The sequence below is a fragment of the Carlito syrichta genome, unplaced genomic scaffold (assembly GCF_000164805.1).
Source record: "Carlito syrichta isolate Samal-C Ts95f unplaced genomic scaffold, Tarsius_syrichta-2.0.1 Scaffold308805, whole genome shotgun sequence".
In the NCBI taxonomy this organism is placed as follows: domain Eukaryota; kingdom Metazoa; phylum Chordata; class Mammalia; order Primates; family Tarsiidae; genus Carlito; species Carlito syrichta.
Window position 1 is genome coordinate 706,614 of NW_007252901.1, and position 21,634 is coordinate 728,247.

The 21,634-nt window shown below is 35.1% G+C and overlaps 1 protein-coding gene across 11 annotated transcripts in view; it reads right to left on the reverse strand.

Moving 5' to 3' along the window:
- The window catches only part of PARD3 (par-3 family cell polarity regulator), a 675,053-nt gene that overhangs the window by 244,605 nt on the left and 408,814 nt on the right, over positions 1-21,634 (reverse strand). For 6 of the 11 annotated variants that reach the window (XM_008065800.2, XM_008065805.2, XM_008065806.2 and 3 more), the window contains 3 exons: positions 17,573-17,712; positions 15,778-15,906; positions 832-1,020 (listed from right to left, as the gene is read on the reverse strand). In XM_008065800.2, the coding sequence (XP_008063991.1) occupies positions 832-1,020; positions 15,778-15,906; positions 17,573-17,712 (458 nt within the window). Of the gene's footprint in view, positions 1-831; positions 1,021-13,371; positions 13,411-15,777; positions 15,907-17,572; positions 17,713-21,634 lie in introns of all 11 variants that reach the window. The other 5 variants (XM_008065798.2, XM_008065799.2, XM_008065801.2 and 2 more) reach the window with 1 other exon arrangement.

A 21,634-nucleotide genomic window follows, 5' to 3' on the forward strand; every position in this document is an offset into this window, starting at 1 on the left:
AGATTTGTCCTAGTTGTTTGATCATCAGTGAGGTATTGTGAAGACAACAAAAGATGTCTGTTAACAGTGTACATTTCCAAAATAGAAACAGGGCTGACATTTTTTAAAATTATTATTATTTTTATTTTTAAAGATGTGGGATAAAAATCAGGATTAGGTACATAAGTAGTCATTGTGCAGGTAAGGTTTGGGTACCCTTATTGATATTATGTGCCCCCCTCTTCTCTGGCAGTGTCCCACTACTGTCAATCCTTTTCTTATAGTATTATGATAAATGTGCAGGGTTCACTTATGAATGTTTCTGTGATAAATCACTGAGTATTATAGACTCTAAATCCATCCAAGTTGCTGCAAAGTTCATAATTTTGTCCTTCATTATGGCTGTGTAATATTTCATCATGCATATGTACCACATTTTCTTTATCCAGTTCGCTTTCTCTGGGCAGCACAGTTGGTTCCATGTTTTTGTTATTGTGACTAGTGCTGCAATAAACATGCATGGGCAGGTATCTTGTTTATAGAGTGATTTGAGTTCCTCCAGGTATATTCCCAGAAGGAGGATTGCTGGGCCACATGGAAGGTCGATTTTTAGATCTTTTACAAATTGCCACACTGTTTTCCACAGAGGTTGTACTAGTTTACACTCTGACCAACAGTGTAGAAGCATTCTGTTTTCCACACATTCTCTCCAGCACCTGTGGTTTTCACCATACTGAGATGCCACCTGACTCCAGTCAGGATGGCCATCATCAATAACTAAAAAAATAACAGGGTTGAAATTAAACATTTTTGTTAATGGGCATATGCATGATAAAGTTGACATCTGCTTACTTTAGATGCTGCTCCTCCATTAATAATGGACTTGACAAAGATTCCCAAATCCGCGTGGTTCTCTTTTGACCGATTGCCTTTCACGCTGACACCAAGCCCGGCAGATCCTGAATCATTGAGTGGAACTTCAAATGTCAGAAATTCTCTGGTGCCATCAGGTGTGAGAACAATATCCTCATCTTCTGCTTTCTAATAGGGAACAAAATAGCATAGCATACGTTATATTCCAATGTTTCTTTCTTAGTTATTTTTAAAGATGGCTATGAGCAGTTCTTTAATCACATGAGGCACAATATTTCCAGCAAAGTTCCACCACAAGATTCGTAACAGGGCATCTGTACCCACTCCAGATGATTCCTAGAACCAGCTGTTAATATTTTTAAGTAGCACTTATTTCAAAATTGAAACAACCTAAACCAGATTTGAGAAATACAGGGGGAAAAATGCAGTGGAAAGGCTCAAGATTTGTAGATTCTTAGAGTTTTGAAATTTTTTGTGTGTCTATTTATTTATTCTAAACCACAGGAAAAAAACAGTAACAACAGGAACCAAAACACATACATATAATTCATCTGTCCCCTTTTTTATTAGGAATTTCCAATGTTATTAATAGCTTACTGTTCACTAATGGTGTGTGTATTTATTCAACAATAACAAATCGTCATGATACAAAGTCAAAAGAAAAAGATATTCAGGTTCGGAGAAGCACTGAAGAGTTTTAACCTTCAATATCTCTGGGACAAAGTAGAGATAAACATTGGAGAAAAATTTTCCGCAATATTGTATCATACATAATACAGCTAGTGAGTGTTATTCAAGCAATCTTGTGCAACTAATTAGTTGCATATCAATGTTTAATTTCATAGCCACCAAGTATGAAGACTTTTTTTAAAATATCACACACTTAAGATATATAAATTATGGCTCAACACCCTTAAAACATAGAGGAAGAAATGAAAGCTTAATGTATAACATAATGAAACACAGTGAGATGACATGTCCTGTTGTTAAGAAATATTGCACTTCAGAAGAGGAAGTACTCTGCCTTCCCAGTTCCTCTTCAGCAATCCCACCCTTGGCCAAGATTTCAACCAGCATCTCTACATTGGTCATCTCCAAGTCAGTAAGGCTAAAACTCTTGTTCAAGCTCAAATTCTTGTTCCAACCACATGAAAGGCATGAAGCACAGGCTCTTTGTCTCAAAGCTAAATGCCACTAGTCCTCTTACTCTTTTTTTTAATTTTAAAATATTTCTCCAGCATCCACTTAGTCATTCAAGCTTGAATTGCCAAACTAAAAGAGAAGGATAAGACATATAATGGTACATAGGGAGGCTGGAACATAATGAATCCTTTAAAAGGATGATGCTTTTAAGGAATGTTCAAATATACAAATAAAGTAGGCTATTGCAGAGTGATAGTAAGTGGGTAGAATCCCACTTTTTTCTTTACACTCTACCAAATTTTTTCTAATATGAATCAAAATCAACATGATAAAATAATTTATAAAAAGAATTTGTGGATTTAACATGCAATCTCACATCTCAACTAGATTAAATAGCTTTTGGGAGTATAGTATTTATCTGTAATTTTTTTAGATTGTCATAATATAAGCAATATGCTGACTTAAAATCTTCAAATCCATGGTAATGTGATTTTTAGAGTGATATTTCTAATTTACTAATGTTTGATGTTAACATTTTATGGTAAGACATTCTTTGTGCCACCTCAAAGGATAACCTCATAGTTATTAAGGACAAAACAAGATTGTTAATGTGTTAAAAACATTAAAAACTATACAATAAATAACGTAAAATATATACAAGTTGAAAAGATACAAGACAATAGCTATGTTAACTATGAAGCAAATACATTTTAGCAACAAAATCCACATAAAGCCTAAGTCTGCTCATTATGAAAATTTTCTTATATTTAAAATATTCTCAGAAAACAATTATAGCTTAAATAAAATCAATGTACTGGAGAGAAACAAAAATCAAATAGTCATATCTAATTATTGACATTCTATCACATTTATTATACAAAAGTATCTTTATATATATGCTTGTTCTATAAACGTGAATGTTCAATTCACTTTTTATTTTGATTCACATGGTTCAAAACAACTAAAGAGTACTAAATAATGACTATGTGTGAATGAATAGCTCTGCCTCAGTATAAATCTGTCATAAAAACATGATGTAAAGATAAATTGTGATGTTTAAAATACAAAATATATCAATAGCACCAAAACACACGAAAATTCCCTTCTGCATTAAATTCAAAATCAACTAAAAGAAGAAATAACTTTCTCGATTAGTATTTATATTCCTGGAAAAGCTGCATTTGGAAAGACACAGAAAACAAAGATAGTCTTTAGATGACACATTTAGGTTTAAACATTCAATGTTTACTTGGCCTCAACTCTGGAAGGTTCTTAATTGCCACTTACTAATTTGGATCTTCAGTTGGTTTTTTAATGTTTACTGATTTTTGACATTTCCATAATGTTTTACTAAAGCTTAAAATGTCTGTTTTTTTCTTTAAAAATCAAGATAAGTAGCTTCATATATGAAGGCAGATTTTAATCAAGTTTAAATCATTTCCTAACTGCCATGCTCTGAACCTGTTTTAGGGAAGACCACATTCTCCACAGGATAATTTCATTTATTATAAAAACTGTAGAATGTAATAATTTTCTTTTCTGACTTTCTTATCAAGTCTTTCATCATTATAATTAAACATATTTAAGTGGGAGACCGTACATTTCATCTGATATTTTATTATTAATCATTTTGCTTCTTGACATAAGGCTGAAAATAATGCCAGTTTTTAGAACTTAATTCTCTAGGAGCAAAATGTTCAAAAAAACTTTTGCTCTTCAAAAACCACTGGAAATGTAACCTTATAGAGCACTTCCACGAAGTTTTCTAAAACCTTGTTATCCCATTCTGAGTCTGCACCTTCTCAACTGTTCCTTGAGTCAAGTTCTTTCTACAGAAATTCAATGAATGTGTTTTAACTTGGTCTTCAAGTCATTTGTGCCTAACAAATGTCATGAGTGTCTCTCATGCACATATATGTATATACACTGTGAGGGATTTTTTTTTTTTCCATCAACACAACCTGTCCATTTCTCCACTGGCATCTTTTTTTTAAAGCCCAAAACAAAATGTCATCTCTGCTAAGCACATTGGAAAAAGGAAACCTGCTGAATGGGTACTACGAAAGCTATTTCCCACTCTTCTCAGAACAGCAGAAAAGATGTACAATTATATCTGTGGTGAGGTGGAAAAAGTCACAAGTGGCCACTACCAAGGCCCAGTTTTCCTGCTTCCCCAAATAACAATGCAAATAACTTTGAGGACACAACTGGCCCACAGGCCTCTCTACAATTAATCTGCAGCAAAGGTGCTCAACACCAAAAAGGAAATAACCATTGATAATGTGCAGCAGCAGAAAAACCGTCATGGGAAGAGGGATCTCTGAACCTCGGACACTTTGATAAGAGTGCACAAAACATTGTAAAGAGAGGCAAAAGAAACATGGGCACATGCAAGACTACGCATGAGTGCAATATCCAATTTTGGACTCTGCAAAGATAAATGGCCCAGCGAACATTTAACCACTCCACTATAATTCATTGATTTCGCTCCCAGCACATGCCCTTCTACACAGAGTTATTATCATAAATGCACAAATTTCTGATAAATTAATAACAAAAGCATGAGTACTCCCATAACAAATGGGAAAGAAATAAAAACAAGCCATTTGGTAAGGAAAGATGAGTGGACCAATACATAAACCTCCTAATACAAGGTTCAATCTTTCTTGCAATGAAACATACACAGATTAATCTACCAATAAAAGTTATCAAATTGCTCAATACCTTTTCAATGAAATCCAACAATGCAAGAGATGAGGTGAAATGGGCACATTCTTATACCGTTGGTGAAAGTATAAAAAGGTACAATATTTTACAATACTTATAGGAAGCCAATTTGACAACACTTATCAAAAGCCACTACATTTTGCATATTGTTAACTCAGAAATATTAGTTTTAGCAACATGGCCTTAAAAAACAAAGATTTAACTGTGAGGATATTTGCTGTTTTAATTACAATAGCTAAAAACTAGTCGAGCATGGTGGCATATGCCTGTAATCTGCACTTTGGGAGGCAGAGGTAAGAGAATAGCTTGAGGCCAGGAGTTCAAGACCAGCCTGAGCAAGAGAAGAACGTCCTCTCTACAAAAAAAATTTTTCAAAATTACCATGCCTGTGGTTATCACATGCCTGTGGTGACTGCTACTCAGCAGACTGAAGTGGTAAGATCACCTAAGCTCAGGAGGTCGAGACTGCAAGCAGTGAGCTATGATTGTGTCACTGCACTCCAGCCTGGGAGACAGTGAGACTCTGACTCAGGGGTAAAGCTAAAAACTGAAAACATCCTGCATGTATTACACTAAGTAAATTAAGATGTATCTACACAATAGATGCCATTCAGCTAATAAAATGTCACTGGAAAATATTCTGTAAGACTGAAGAGGATTTATGAGTAAGAAATTGGGTTTCACCTTGTGGGTTTTCATAACTTCCAGTACACCACCCATCAAAAACCTCAACACCATATAAACTGTTTAATTTCTCCCTTCACATATCAGAAGAAGCTTCACAAGGGAAGGATTTATGTCAGTCTTCACTTGTACCTGGGACATGACATTTATTAGCTATAGAATATGTCTCTGGGACATGATATATATTAGCTATACAGGTAGAGAAGAAAATCACTTTAAAAAATACATCAAAATGATGACACTGAAGTCACAGCATTGCAAGTGACTTTGATTTTCTTCTTTGCTTGACTAAATTATCTACAATCAATATGCATTACTTATATAGTATTTAAAAGCCCATTGTGTACTATTTATTTAATTCTCCTTCATCAAAAGCACAATGTAACAGTGGGGCAACTGGCAGACAGTTTTACAGGTGGTCCCTGACTTATAATGACTCGACTTTCTCAATTTTACTAGGGTGTCTATAGACCCATTCTGTGTTTCACTTTCAGTACAGTACTCTATAAGTTACATGAGCTATTCAACACTTTATTACAAAATAGGCTTTGTGTTAGATGATTTTGCTCAGCTGTAGGCTAAGTGTTCTGACCATACTGAAGGCAGGCTAGACTAAGCCATGATGTTTGGTAGGTGAGGTATGCTAAATGCATTTTTGACAATGACATTTTCAGTGTACAATGGGTTTATTGGGACATAATCCCGACATAAGTCAAGAAGCCCATGTATGTGTTGAGCAGGGCCCAGTGCTGACAGAGGGACAGCAGGTGAAGGAGGAGCTCTGAGAAAACAATTATGCCATGACGGCAGACCCCCATAGGTTCACCCATCACAGAAATTTTCATAGGAATTAAGGGGAGGATACACTTTCCCAACATATAGAAATTAAGGAAAATGCAGGTATTTCAGACAAATATGAACAAACAGTTATATCTTTAATTAAGGGGAGGATTTTTTAAATGGACAAAATTATCTCCATGTATTCAGTTTTCTTACATAAAGAATAACCTTCCAATCACACTTCAGAGTTTCTTTAAGCTCTATATTTTATCTCATAAGTGAAATCAACACTTATGTATGTTATTTGTGCTGGTATTTTAAGGCTAATTTTTCTTATTAGTAAAGTCACAATGTCACATTTGGCTTTACTGTGCTCTTTTCTAATTTGAATGGTAGATGTCAGATACAGTTAAAAATATTTTTTTAGCCGGGCTCAGTGGCTCAGCCTGTAATCCCGTGCCTTGGGAGGCTGAGTGGATTGCCTGAGCCCATGGGTTCGAGACCCGCCTGGACAACTTGGTGAGACCTCATCTCTACAATAAATCAAAACTTAGCCGGGCATGGTAGCACGCGCCTGTAGTTCCAGCTACTTGGAAGGCTGAGGCAGAAGGATTGCCAGAGCCCAGCAGGTCAAGACTGCGGTGGCCCAGAGTGGCCACTGCACTCCAGTCTGGGCGACTGAGTGAGACTCCAACTCAAAAAAAAAAAAATTTTTTTTAACTCCTGCATGATTAAAAAATTCTGACAAAAATGTTTCGCACAGTTATTACTATCTAATGTTAAACCCCCTACCAAAATACCTATCCAATCAAACATCACACAGATCCAAATTAAGGAACATTCTCATTCTCAAAGTAATCTGCTCTTCCAAAATTTAATAAGTGGCTCAAAATAATTTGCTCTTCAAAAATGAAAAGTAAAAACAAAATGAAGAAATGTTCCAGATGAAACTAGGGAGACATGACAACTAAACTTCATGCATGATCCTAAACTGAAATTGGACCAAATTCTATTCTTATTTACTTACATATTCGCTTCTTCATTCATTTATGCTATGAAGGACATTAATTGGGACAATTACTAATACTATTCGATCAGTGTTAGTTTACTGATTTTGTTATATTGCAGTTACATAAGAAAACGTCGGGCAACTCCCTCGTGTCCCCTCCCACTGTGGGAGCTTTTTTTTTTTTTTTTGAGTTGTAGTCTCACTCGGTCCCCAGACTGGAGTGCAGTGGCTGCTCCCGGCCACCGCAGCCTCACCTGCTGGGCTCCAGCGATCCTTCCGTCTCAGCCTTTGGAGTAGCCAGAATTACAGGCATGCGCTACGATGCCCAGCTGATTTTTTGATTTATTGTAGAGATGAGGTCTCACTGCTCAGGCGGGTCTCGAACCCATGGGTTCAGGCAATCCACTCACCTCAGCCTCCCAAAGGTGCGGGATTACAGGCTGAGCCACTGAGCCCGGCTGTGGGACCTTTTTTGTCCTCTTACTAAATCCTGCTTTCTAAAAAAAAGAAAAAGAAAAGAAAATGTCCTTGTCTTAGGACAGACAAGCTGAAGTATTTGGGGGCAATGGGGAATTATGTCTATAATTTATTCTCAATTCAGAAAAACATTATATAGGGGAAGGAAGAGAAGGATAGGCAGAAGAGTAGGGGTGGGAGTAGAGAAGAGAAATGACCTATCAGATATGGCAACATAGTAAGAAATGAAAAATGTAGGTGAAGGGTATACTACAGTTCCTTGTACTATTCTTGAAACATTCCTGATATTCTAAACATGGTCTCGCCATATTACCCAGGCTGGTTTCAAATCCATGCGCTCAGACAATCCCCTTACCTCGACCTCCCAAAGTGCTGGGATTACAGGCTTGAGCCACCATGCCCGGCCATGGTAGTTATTTTTATGTGTCAACTCGGAGGGTGTTTTTGGATGAGAGTAATATTTAAGTTGATGAAATCTGAGTATATAAGATTGCCCTCCAGGCTGGGCTCGGTGACTCAGCTTGTAATCCCGCGCTTTGGGAGGCTGAGGTGAATGGATTGCCTGGGCCCGCGGGTTCGAGACCTACCTGGGCAACTTGGCGAGACCTCATCTCTACAATAAATCAAAAAATTAGCCGGGGGTGGTAGCACGTGCCTGTAGTTTCAGCTACTTGGAAGGCTGAGGCGGAAGGCTCACAGGAGCCCAGCAGGTCGAGGCTGTAGTGGCTGGGAGCGTGCCACTGCACTCCAGTCTGGGCAACAGAGTGAGACTCCAACAAAAAAAAAAAAAAAAAAAGATTGCCCTCCAGAATGTGGGTGGGCCTAGTCCAACCAGATAAAGGTCTGTATAGAACAGAAAGATCAGCCACCCTCAGCAAGGGAGAATTCTCCAGCAAACTGTCTTCAGTTTTCATCTGTACTATCAGTTATTCTGGGTCTCTAATCTGCAGGCCTTTGGAAGGAACTAGAATACTGACTCTCCTTGGTCTATGCCTTTTATTCTTTAGACTAGAAATGTACCGTCCCCTTCTTGGGTCTTGTGCCTGCCAGTCCACACTGCAGATATGGACCTACTAACCTCCATAATCATGTGAGCAAATTCCTTATAACAAATCTTTATATATATGTGTAAATGTATACATATATATACACACACATACACACATACATTCATACTATTTGTTCTGTTTCTCTGGAAAACCATAACACACCCAGTATTATCTATTCCAACCTGAACATTATACTCCTAAACTTCACATGCTTTTCAAAGGCAAAGAAGTCTGTCAGACACAGAGCAGGTGACTTGGAACCTTGCTAAATAATTCAGCTTTCTGTTCAGTTTTGAACAGGTAACCTAAAACTAGAGATTCTAATCTTCCACTCTTGTTAACTTATACAGTATTTGGTAGACATACTGGGAATTTAACTCTCAGAACTTAAAAGGTCTAGTAGCTGTTGACCCTATTCATCTAATTGTATTTTACTTATTAGACTAAATTAGTTGTGGGTTGTTAAAACAATCAACCAAATAAATTAATGGAGTTTTTACTTTGGGTAAGTCTAGGAGCTACGTACTTTAGGACATTTGTTTTCAATGTGCTTACAATCACATAAAGATGGAAACAATATCTGAGAATGTAAGTGATAAAGCGAGATAAATTCCTTCTACAAATACAGACAACAAATAGAGACAAATATGAGGAAGAGTTGCAGAAGGAAGAAAAGACTAGTTCTGGTCTTGGAAAGCCCTAGGAACAAGGTAAAAGTGAGTAGGACTCAGAAGTGACTTGTCCATGTGGAAAGTCAAAGAAGGGGAGAGCAGCCCAAATAAAGAAAAAGTTTTTAAAAACGTGGTGGCCAGGCTGGGAAAAGACAAAAGTGTCCATAGAAAAGTGAACAGAAATCACTGATACTAAGGGTAAATGGTCCAGGAGGGCATAGGTATCCATTCATTAGCAAATATCAAAAAAATCAAGACAATCTCTTGTTACCATCTTGACGAATGAGATGCCATCTGAGCCTGGAGTTCTTTTTTTACTCTGGCAAAATCAATCATAGTTTATCAACATCAAAAGTGAAACTCATACTGGACTACCTTAAACTATAAGCGTATTTAATTTTTTTTCTAACGCCACAAGTCATGCTGTTCCACCACAACAACCCATATCAAGAGGTAAAATCTGCCCCACAGATTCTGAAGTCAGACAACCTGAGTTCAATCCTGGCTCCTAGAATTGGCAGATCCTAAGTTGAATTCTCTTTTCCTCTCCTTTAAATAGGATAACATCACCAACTAAGACACAGGCATTGTAAAGATTAAATGAGCTAATCCACATAAAGCGCTCTGCACAATAACAGATGAGTAAGTATCGGTCACTAATAGTACTGCAGTGTTCGATGTTAAAGTTGAAAGAAACTATCTTCTATTTTTTGTGACCCTGCATAAATCATGCATAGTTTCTGAGAGCAATAATCTATCTCTTTCGGGAAAAGAAAAAAAAACATACCTCTAACCATAGGTATATTTCCTGTGGTTTGAAGTAGATACACCATGGTTTGCTCCAAAAATCAACTCTGAAAAAGCCCAAAATGAACTCTGTGCAGAGAACTCAGATTCGCAGTGAAATTACTGGCACTCCCACATACCCCTCTTCCCCCTCATTTCTAGGCTCTGAGAAAAAAGGAAAAAAAAAAAGATAATCCAGTATTTCACAGACCTAGAATCTAAAACAGAAGAAAATCACTAAGAAACAATCATTCAAATACCAAAAGCCTATCATGGAGTTTTTCTTGAGCTCTACTATGTACAAGAACTGGCAATATTTAAAGAGCCTGAAACAGACCCTTGACATCAAAAGGTACAAATAGGTAGAGATTCCGCCTCTGTCCGTTTCTTAGGTTATAATGTTAACATTAAGCCTTTTACAATCCAAATTGGAACTGCATAGCCAGAGCACAAAAAGAGGCACAGCTGTGAAAGGGCACATTTAAAACAAAAAAGAAAGAAAGAAACAAGCTTCTTTTACCCCCCAAAGCAAAACTCTGCTTTTGACTTAGTTTGAACAACTTGTATAAGAAAAAAAAGTTCCCAACTGCAATCAGAAGTCAGTCACACACACATGTATATGTGACTTCCTTCTTTTAGGTGACTCACAGTCGCTCTGGCATACTGTCTGGGACATATAAAGCTTGCACTTCTTAATGGGACACCATACTGAAAGTTGCCTCTTTCCTCATTTTTTTTTTTTTGAGTGCAGTGGCATGCTCACAGCCACCCCAGTGTCAACCTGTTGGGCTCAGGTGATACTTCCGCCTCAGTCTTCCAAGTAGCCAGAATGATAGGCATGCACTATCATGCCCGACTAATTTTTGATTTATTGTAGAGATGAGGATTTGCCAAGTTGCCCAGGCTGTTCTTGAACCCATGGGCTCAGGCAATCCCCTTACCTCAGCCTCCCAAAGTGTTGGGATTACAGGCTTGAGTCACCTTGCCCGGCCTTCTTTCCTCTTTCCACCACAGGTGCATGCCACCATGCCTGGCTAATTTTTTTATTTATTCCGAAACAAGACTGACTACATGTTTTGGAAGAACATGCCTATATTTCCTACTTATATCATCATTTTCCATCTCAGTTTGTCTTAGACATTAAGCTGTAGTTTGCATGCAAAGTCATTCTGTTTTTCAAAAGTTCTATGATTTAAGATGCTAAACCACAAAGAAGTACCTTTTTCCCCAGGGATCACATTGTATATACCTCCCTTGTAAGCATCTTGCAAGTATTTCATGGTATGGTTACAAAAGTTATTGTATCTACATAATAATGAATAATAAGGACAGGCATTCATTACACAAAGTTATCAGAGAAATTTTCATGTTTTCTCTTAAGACTCATTAGTATGTTTTTAGGTTTAAATTCATCAACTGACATTTTTTTAAACGTATGATGAGAAAAAGAAATCTAACTTTTCCAAGTGAATGTATGATTATTCTAAACACTAAGTAAACCATCCTTTTACTACTAATTTGAAATGCCATCTTTAAAATACATGCACATACATACATATACTATGTCTGTTTCTGTAATTTCTAGTCTGTTTAATCTACTTGTCCATTCCTGTATCAATACCATGCTGTTTTTAAAATTGTATCTTTATATTATATTTTGCCATAATCATTTTCTTTAAAATAGTAAATTGCTATTGTACCTCATTTTATTATTTAGAATCAATTTGTCCAGTTTCTCCCTCTAACCTAATTCCCCAGAAAACAAATACTATTGTGATTTTGATTAGATGCCACTGACATTTAATTTATAAACAAAAAATTAAGGCTATGAATTTTCTAAAATGCATACTTACTAACATGCAATATTCTCAAAGTTGTTTACTGATTTGTTATCCATTTTTAGATTTATAAAATTTTTCAAAAAATAACATTTATTAGTTCAGAGTAGTCTGTTTATGAATCTGTACAGCAAAATCACACCTATTCATTATGTAATTCAAATCTTTTATATTCTTTTTTTTGGAGTCAGAGTCTTACTCTGTCACTCAGGCTGGAGGGCAGCGGCATGCTCACGACCATGGCAGCCTCGACCTGTGGGGCTCAGATGATTCTTCTGCCTTGGGCTTCCAAGTAGCTAGAACCACAGGTGCATGCCACCATGCCTGGCTAATTTTTTGATTTATTGTAGAGACAAGGTCTTGCCAAGATGTCTGGGCTGGTCTCAAATCCCTGGGCTGAGGCAATCCTCTACCTCTCAATGTGCTGGTTTTACAGGCATGAGCTGCCATGTTCAGCTCTGTATTCTTACTTTAAAAATAACAATTTTTGGAAATGTTTATACTAACACTACTCACTGTGGGTATGGTTTTGTTAAATTGTATTTCTACTTACAACAGTTTGGGAATGATATGTTTTTGTGCAATGTTGTTTGACATAAAAATACCTTGTTAACATTTCTTCTGGATATTATTTGTCAATATAAAATGGCCTTTTGACCCGTGTAGAGCATCATCACAGAGACTGATAGGGTGAGCCTTACTTGCACTGTTTGTTCTGCCTGCTGGAACCAAACTTAATCCTTTATTTCCAGCCTTGATTAGAATGTGTCTTTAAAACAGGAGGCAACTATGTTTGCATTTAGTGTGAGCTGTGAGTAGTTGACTTTTATTAAGAGAAAATAATACTTCTTTCATAGCTATTATGAAACTATGTTTAGCATAATACTGAAAAATCATTTTACTTTTCCTGTTTATGATACTTTTATTGTATTGTCTTAGTGCTCCCTTTTTGTTCTCATGCCTGTAGTTCTCATGACTGTATCAAGTTTGTTTTTACTTTTTTTTTTCTATTTTGTAGCCCTTTACAGCATTTCACAACTCAGGAAATATTTTGCATATCTGTCAAACTGCTAAGCTCATCAATTTTTGGTCCCTCTTATTATGCAAGTGAATAGAAAATTACCCTAATATCTCTCTTTTTATGTCTGTCTGATCAAAAATAATCACAAAATATACTCCACTTGGGGTACTAACAATGTCACCTTAAAATAAGACCACTTTGGAATTTTATGAACCATATTAACTATTATGAGCCAGGAAAAGACAGGACAAGTAACTTCATATTAAATTAGTAAGAAGTTAGTTCCATTTATCTTTCCAACATCTCTGCATCCTGCAAAAGACAAAGCTCTTACCGTTTCTTTTGGAATCTGCATCTGGCTTGGCTCTGCATTCTAGAAGAATTGAAGAAAAACATAAATACAGACTGACCAAAGCCATCTTCAACACACAGGGACACAATGCTTTATTTTAAAGGAAATTTTTTTGATTCTTAAAATCCATAATATATATATAAAGGATGATTATATTATATTATGGCTGATATATTAGTCTTCCAAACTTTTATTGATGTGTGTGTGTTTTAAGAACTTTTTCTAGATGGAAATTTTTACCTGCTCAGTCACAATCAATCATGAACTTATTACTTGGAGGAAAACAAATCTCACCAAACCACTTTCATGGTACTGTCTCTAATTTTTATTTTTTAATTTTCCCAATCAAACCTAAGTTTTAAGGTATAGGATCACTTGATAGCTGGACCAGATAATAACAGTCTGAACCACTGTCTTAACCACAAGCTTTCTACTTTAAAATATTACACAGAGAATAAATGTGTGCTTTTTTTTCAGGTAATGTAGAGTTGCTTTAATTACAAAGGTGCTTACAAAATAGATTTATTACAAGGCACTATTATTGAAAGTATTTAGATGTAGACACACAGAATTTAAACAGAAACCCCAAACAGTGGAGAAGAGTTATGTCAATTGGACTTAAAGATCATTTTTAAATGTACCCCCAACCTTAACTTTAAGTTTTCAGGATTTTATTCTTTTAAGCCTTGAAAAGCAGCTGCAACGTGCATAATAGACTGACGGCCTACTGGCTCACTCCTTAATGAAAAGCTCACAAGCAATAAATTAAATAACCAAAAAAAAAAAAAAAAAAAAGTAGGCAGCAGAAGGGAAAAACAGAAGCCTGGAAGATCAAAATTGGACAAGGAGAACCTGAATAACCTTAAGCTGGCTTTATGCTGGCACGCACTCTGGAAAAGACTGCTGAAGAGCAGAGTCTAAGCTTTGGCAATCTAATAATGCTAACTAGTGCTGCTCGGAGACACGAAGGAAGAATTAACTTCATCAAATCACGTGGAAAGCTGAGTATTTTTTTTTTAAGTGCTCATTTACAATTTAATAGAGACATCTCCAGATTTAGGATCAGGTGGCATTTTAAGCACAAAATTGGATAACAGTGGGGGGAAAACGGAAAACTGAATTTAAATTGGGAAATAATGCATTAAACATTTTTAAATATAAAGAAGTTTTCATAATTTATTCAAAATCCACTTAAAACAAAAGTGTTCACTTTTCAACCCTAGTGAAATCTGAAATTTCTACAAAATCAAATTTCAGATCTGTGGGTAACCAGGGGATGGGATATTCATGACTGAAATTTATCTTTATTTATAACTTATAATCAATAATCATAGACTATATGAAATTTATGTGAAGAATACAAATATTTATTTTGCTTACAATAAAAGGAATATTTTACCAACCACAGCACATCATTCTTGAAGATATAACTTAAGAGAATTAGGGCTAAATGACAAACTTAAGAACTGCACTAATAAAACCTTGTCACTCTAGTTTATACAAATTAATTGTAGTTCAGAAAAAGATACAAGCTAGCTGAAGACATGTCAAATATTCTCAGATTATGCAAGTAGAATCTGTTTTGAAATATTTAAAATACATTTGTACTTGAAATAATTTTCTTACCACATCTAAAGATAAAGGCAACTCCTCTAATTGTGTCATTTTTATATATACATAAAACCTAACACTTTTTGCAGAGAACTATTCAGAACTACGTAAATTTAGACACATATTTCATTTACACCAATACCATGTAAATGCCCGTCTAATAGTTAGACATATTGATATATGTATAAAAAATGAAGTAGATAGGTTACAAACAAATGCCTTTCGTTTCATTTATGTCATTTCAAATAATGCTACCTATATTTATAATTAATAGCCATGGGGCTTACAGCCACTTGGGTCTTTTTAGTTTCAGTAAAAATTATTTTTTTAAAGGTAGTCTTTTCACATAACAGTAAGCAAGCATCTTTATTTGGCTTAGTGACATGTACCACAAAAATGTAAAATATGAAAATGTGTCATATGTAGAGGGGAAGATGGCAAGCTTTCAGCGACAGCCTGTGGAGTGACAGTTCTGAAATAATCGGCGTCTCTGTATTCAGTCAGTCCATCTGAGAGTGTACAGTGATAAACATTTGATGCCCTAGAAAATATTCCTACAGTCTTTTATATACCCCTCCATTCATTACTCAGGATATCCATTTCTAAAACTAAGTAGTATGAGAGAAAAGAATGCTTGTATTGATTTATGGCTGAAAGAAATAAAAGGTATAGAAACTTTTTGGAAAATGTATCAATAAAAATCTGCCATGAGGTAGCTAACCCAGACCCCTGGCTCCTGTGCATCCAAAATCTTTCAACTGCTCTAAATTTACACACCAATTCCCTTGGGTGGAAGACGTCTTCCTGACGAAAGATCAGAAGGCTCACAGTTCCTTCCATCTTGGTGCTTCTCAACAGGGAAACGACTTCCTCTTGAGATTTGCCTGCTAAATCTACTCCATTTACCTAAAACAAATAAAAGGTTTTCAGTTGCAACCCTGGGCAAACAAGTAAGAAGAAAAGGCACACATTCTAGGACTGACCCTATCTGCTTTGGAACATAACTCATTTCATGCAAATGTCTGCCATGACCTGGTAACCTCTAAGGTTTTGTGACTAATAAAGAAAATCAGACCAGATCTTAGAAGCAAGAGAGGAAGTGGGCAATCTTTTAGTGTTCATCAATAAACCAAAAGCAGCAACCACCAGAGCATTAACAAGTAACAAACAAATATTTTTTAAAATGTCAAGTTAACACAAAACGTATGGGCTTTGAACCGAGATTTTTTGATGGCCATGTATCTCATTGGTTTTCTTCTATCAAAATAAAAAGGTAGTGCTCTTATAAAGGGTAATAAAAACACACCAGACCTATTTAGTTATAAATATTTTAATTTTCAATAAAAATTTGCTGACAAATATGAAGAAAAAATTTTTATCCTTAAAAGTAGACCTCAAGAAAACATCACTACAAACTAATGATAACATTTTTGGAAGGAACAATATTTCACCTCAAGTTTTTTTAATATTATAAGAGAATTCAAACAGGGAAAAGATTTAAAACAAACTATTCTTAGAGAATCTCATTATTTTAACTCACAGGAAGTATAACATCATTTTCGGAAAGCACTATATGTTTAACAGAAATGAGAACATATGTTTCTTTTAAAAAGTTATTCCATATTATTCTCTTTTGACAAAAATGGCAATCTGTCCAAGGCAAATAAGTTTATTACTTAAATTGTTACATCAAAATTTTTCTGTAGTTAAAATATGTTTTAAAACCCTTTCCCTTCTGTTAAACAATGTTATGCAGCTCAAAGTACTACTATTAAGAGCTTGCAGGAAATAGGTAATACAAGTTCAAAGATGGTGAAAAATTCTAGACAATGAAGAAAAAAAGTTAGTCACCTGACACTTTTCTTTTTGTATGATTCCAAGTATCCAGACACCCAGAAACACTGCCCATGGAATTGTTGATATTGACTATTACAACTGCAGAAGGTTGGCTTTAAAGCATGCAAAAGTAAAGTTTCAATGTTAAGACAAAGCTGACGGCTATAGAAAATAAAGCCCAATTCTGAAGACATACAGGTTGCAGGCCATTCCCACTGCTCAAAAGGAAAAAGGTTTTTGTGATACGTTGAAAGCAAAGCAATTATGTGAAGAATGAAAAAGTAAAGCAAAAATAAGGTGCTTTTCTTTAGAAAGAAAAAGGGCAGGAAGGTGGAGAGGGGGGAGGGAAGGAAAGAGGAGAAAAACAACTTTTTTTTTTTTTACTTACAAGCAAGGAGGACTGGATTCAAGTCCCAGCTGAAGCTCTTACTAAATTAAAGAATCCTGGACTAATATTACTCCATTAATACCCCATGGACAAGTGACCCTTCTGAAAGCAACACCCTAAACATAACTTGTACTCCAATATTTTCTGTTATTATCGTTACTCTTTTAAAAATGTTGTCATACATCAGATAACATGGAAAGTGTAAAATAGAAATATATTGCTTTGTGATACCTACTTCTGCTAAAACATAATTTAATTTCATTTTTTATGAAAATGTTTTTAAAAATTGTTTCTTGGAAACAGAACGTTTCAAGAATTATGAAACATCTTATTTCAGAAGTTACTCACCTCTATAAGTCTGTCTCCCGCCTTAAGTCGGCCATCTTGAATGGCAGCCCCTCTTGGGAGGATGTTTTTCACATAAATTGGAGCTGAGCCCCCTATTGTTACATCTCGGGAAGTGATGCTGAATCCTAAACCTTCTGTACCTGAGGTTAAAAGAAAAAACAAAAAAAGTAAATAAAATGAGATCTCTTCAAATTTGTGGATGTATCATGCATAAAGAATGTGTTACAATTCTCTCACGCAACTTGACATTTTATAACTTTCATAATGGCCCATGTTTCTTCTGATACTTTAAAAGTTGTAATAAATTTTTCAAAATAGACTAAATTATGGAAGTTTTAAATGGATTATATATGAAAAGTCATTAATCTAAGAAGAAATGGCAATCTTTTCAAAAGCAGATGAGAGTTGATATATAAATATGCCTGCTAAAAGTTTTTAAATCAATCTAAGTCTTTGAGTATAAAATTCACTGCATGAAGAAAGAAAAAACTCACCGCAAAACTTGAAGTATCACTGTACAATAATGATATCCAAATGTGAAGGGTAGGAGGAGGGAGCAAGGGAGGAAAAAATACTCAGGGAGATAGAAAAGGAATAGTAAAAGAAGAAATATTTCTAGAAACAATAATGAACCTCCCAAAGCCATACATATTCACAGAAATTTACTAAGGCAATAAACTACATTATCTTTCCCTAGTTCTCTTTTAATTTACCTAAATCTTACCATATATATTTCCTTTTTAAAATTTAAAAAAAATTTTTTAAATAAGGCTACTTACTTAATGAAGAATCCATCTCAGATCATGGCCACCATATCTGAGGAGCCTCATATTATGTTTAAAAGTCAGCATTAATGAGGCATTTAAAAATTACTCTGCTGATTTACAAAAGTTAAATATTCACCTGCACATGTATGTTTATCGCAGCATTGTTCACCGTAGCAAGAACATTGAACCAACCACGCTGCCCATCAAAAGAAGACTAGATTTTAAAAATGTGGTACATATACACGATGGAATATTATGCAGCCATAAAGAAGGACAAAATTATGAATTTCACAACAACCTGGATGGACATAGAGTCTATAATACTGAGTGATGTATTACAGAAACAAAGAACTGATTATCACATGTTCTCATTCATAAGTGAACTTTGAACAATTATAGTAATACCATAAGAAGAGGATTGGCAGTAGCAGGAAACTGCTGGTTGTGGGGGAGGCGATATTGGCAGTAGTGAGAATCTGCCAGGGGAGGGAGGGCACACCTTATCAACAAGGGTACCTGCATAACCAACATTTGTATACCTAACCCCGAATTGGATCCCACATCGTTAAAATAAAAAAATCGAAAGAGGAAAAAAAATTTTAATGTTCAGTTCTTTGGCAGTTTTTTTGACAGGTAGTCTTGTAAGCTCAATAGAATATAAAAAGAGGGTTATATGTCACTAGAATCAGCATGCAATAAACCAAAATATGTCCAAGAAAAAAATGTGAACATAATGACAGGCTTCTAATGAAACATAGCATTTATATAACACTTGTAATAATGATTAATGTCTACCTAAGCTTTTTAAAAGAGGTTATTTCTTAAGATATTAGGCTTCATTTCAGTTAAAATAGTATTAAAGCAAACACTGAGTCATTATGGGAAGAATATAGAAATCTGAAAGGTAAAAAATGTAGAAAAGAATAAATTAATTTCATGCAGCACTCATTACAAAACTATAATGAAAAGTATAAAATATAAGTGAACAAAAAATATAGGTGAATAAAAATGTGGGTTAAAGAAACACAAAGCAGAAATGAAGAAAACACTCCATAATTGTATCTGTAACAAAATCTAGCATAAATATTCTCAATATCATGCAAAACGTGCATTTACTTCTAGTCTAAAATCACTTTTATGTGCCTGGACTGTTAATTTCTTAAGTCTTCTATGCAGAAGTCTTGAATGGCATATTGTCTATATAAAATATTCCTAATTATTCTGCTGGGACTTTTCCATATGTCTCTGTGCTTTCATGGAACTCTAATGACTTGTAATAACATTTATTAAGAAAGAATTTTTAATTATTCTTCATTTGCAATATTAATTTGTATGAACTACAAACACTGACTGTTATAGGAGCCTCAATATTATTAAAATATCAGCAAGAACCCCTAAATCTGTAAGCCAAAGGTTCAGACAGTGACCTTTAAAAGAAAGACAAATAGATATCAATTTTCATTTAACAAAGCCAACAAAACATTTTGCACTGACTGAAACAGATTACTGACCTTCTCCTCTGGCTTTATTAAAAAGCTAATTTCTACAAAAGTGCAGGGTACTTAAGAATGCCAAAATGGCAATAAATATTAAGAAATCATAATGATGGAAGCAAGTACAGTGGGGCTATTCTATTTTGTCATGTTATATGACAGAGATCTAAAATTATAACTAAGAATCATTATCTTGAAGGTTTCTCTTGAGTATTAAGAGTTGATCCCAGTTTTGGAAGAATTGCTGTCACTCAAAGCACATTACTTCATTTAGGACTGAATTTAAAGTTTAACTCTGACATACTCTATGTTTTTAATGTACTTCATTTAAAAACCCTAACTGTGACAATAATTGATTAAAAATATTATCTAGTAGCTTCAGTGAAAACTTTTTAAGTCTCATCCAAACATTATTATTAAAATATATTTTCTCTTAATCAAAGATAAACAGCATTCTTCTTCACACTTATTTATAGTAAACACAATTTATTTTTTATAAAAAATACTTGTAAGTATTGGTAACATGTACCAGCAGTATGCACTTTTTATCATACATTGTCACACCTAGTAAATTAAAATCAACACAGATCTGTGGAACTCTGTATCTTTTAGATTATTCAAGGTCAGAACAATATTTGACAGAAGACCATTGATTTCAATTTCTTACAGTGATTAAACACAGTCTTTTTAAATTTGCTTGTGTAAAAGCAAGCATATTTTCCTAAATACCAATAATTTCTGATTCAAAAAAATGGTTCTTTAAATGGATAATAATATTTCACTTAATTTTAAAAGTTCATATATATCACAATGTTCTATATACTAATTGTATGAAGAACTGTAATTAACTAAATAAATATCCTTGTATCAGTGGAAAAGGGAGAAGATATTCACAAACTATTATCTCTGTGATATGACCAAGCAAAGTATTGTACCTATATTGAGAGATCCCAGGCAGAATTTTATTTTTTATACAACTTTACTTGTAGTTCTTGATATGCTTTTGGGTAAAATCAAGGTCCTGTCATTTGAGTAAAGTAAAAGGAGGAAAGAGGATTTACTATCTCCCTCATCTAGGAACTGACAGAGCTAAAGGGATTTCTGCTGATGTGCCTCTGTGTTTGCAAGGAGGCAAGCTGTCAACTCCTGATCATGTCAACCAAGTATTTGGAGCTTAAAAGCCAGTAACCAGAAATAAGGAGCTTGTGGTTCACATAAAGTTCAGTGAAAAAGTATGATTTAGAAAGGAAACAGTCTCAGCATTTACAACCTTGTAAACGTTACCCCAAATGGAAAGAAGGATGGTCTGAATATCAGGACATGGAAAGCATGCTAGTCAGAATCTGCTGCCAACAGCCATGTGACATGAAGAAATAACAAATTTCTCTTAGATTCATTTCCATCCAACTGCAGGAGTTGGTTGAGATCATAGAAGAGAAATTTCCTTTATAATGATGCCATTTTTAAAGACGATGTAAAAATATATCAAAATGTTCAGTCAAAATAGATGATGAACAGGAAAGTGTATCTCAGTGACTGGAGGGAACATGGGCTGAAAATTCAGTTTGCTCTTAGCCATGGAGGAGGAATCCTGAAAAAGTGTGCTCCCTAGACACATAGGTCCCCTGTCAACAGGAAGGGGATACTTAAAGAAACAGATGGATCCAAGGTGATGGAGAATGAGCCATCCCCACCATGACTTCCCATGCGACCTTAAGAAAGGGAAGCAATCAAGTATTATGAAGAAGCAAGAAACAGACAGATACCAATGACCTGGTTTCTCAACAACCTGCCGTGAACTA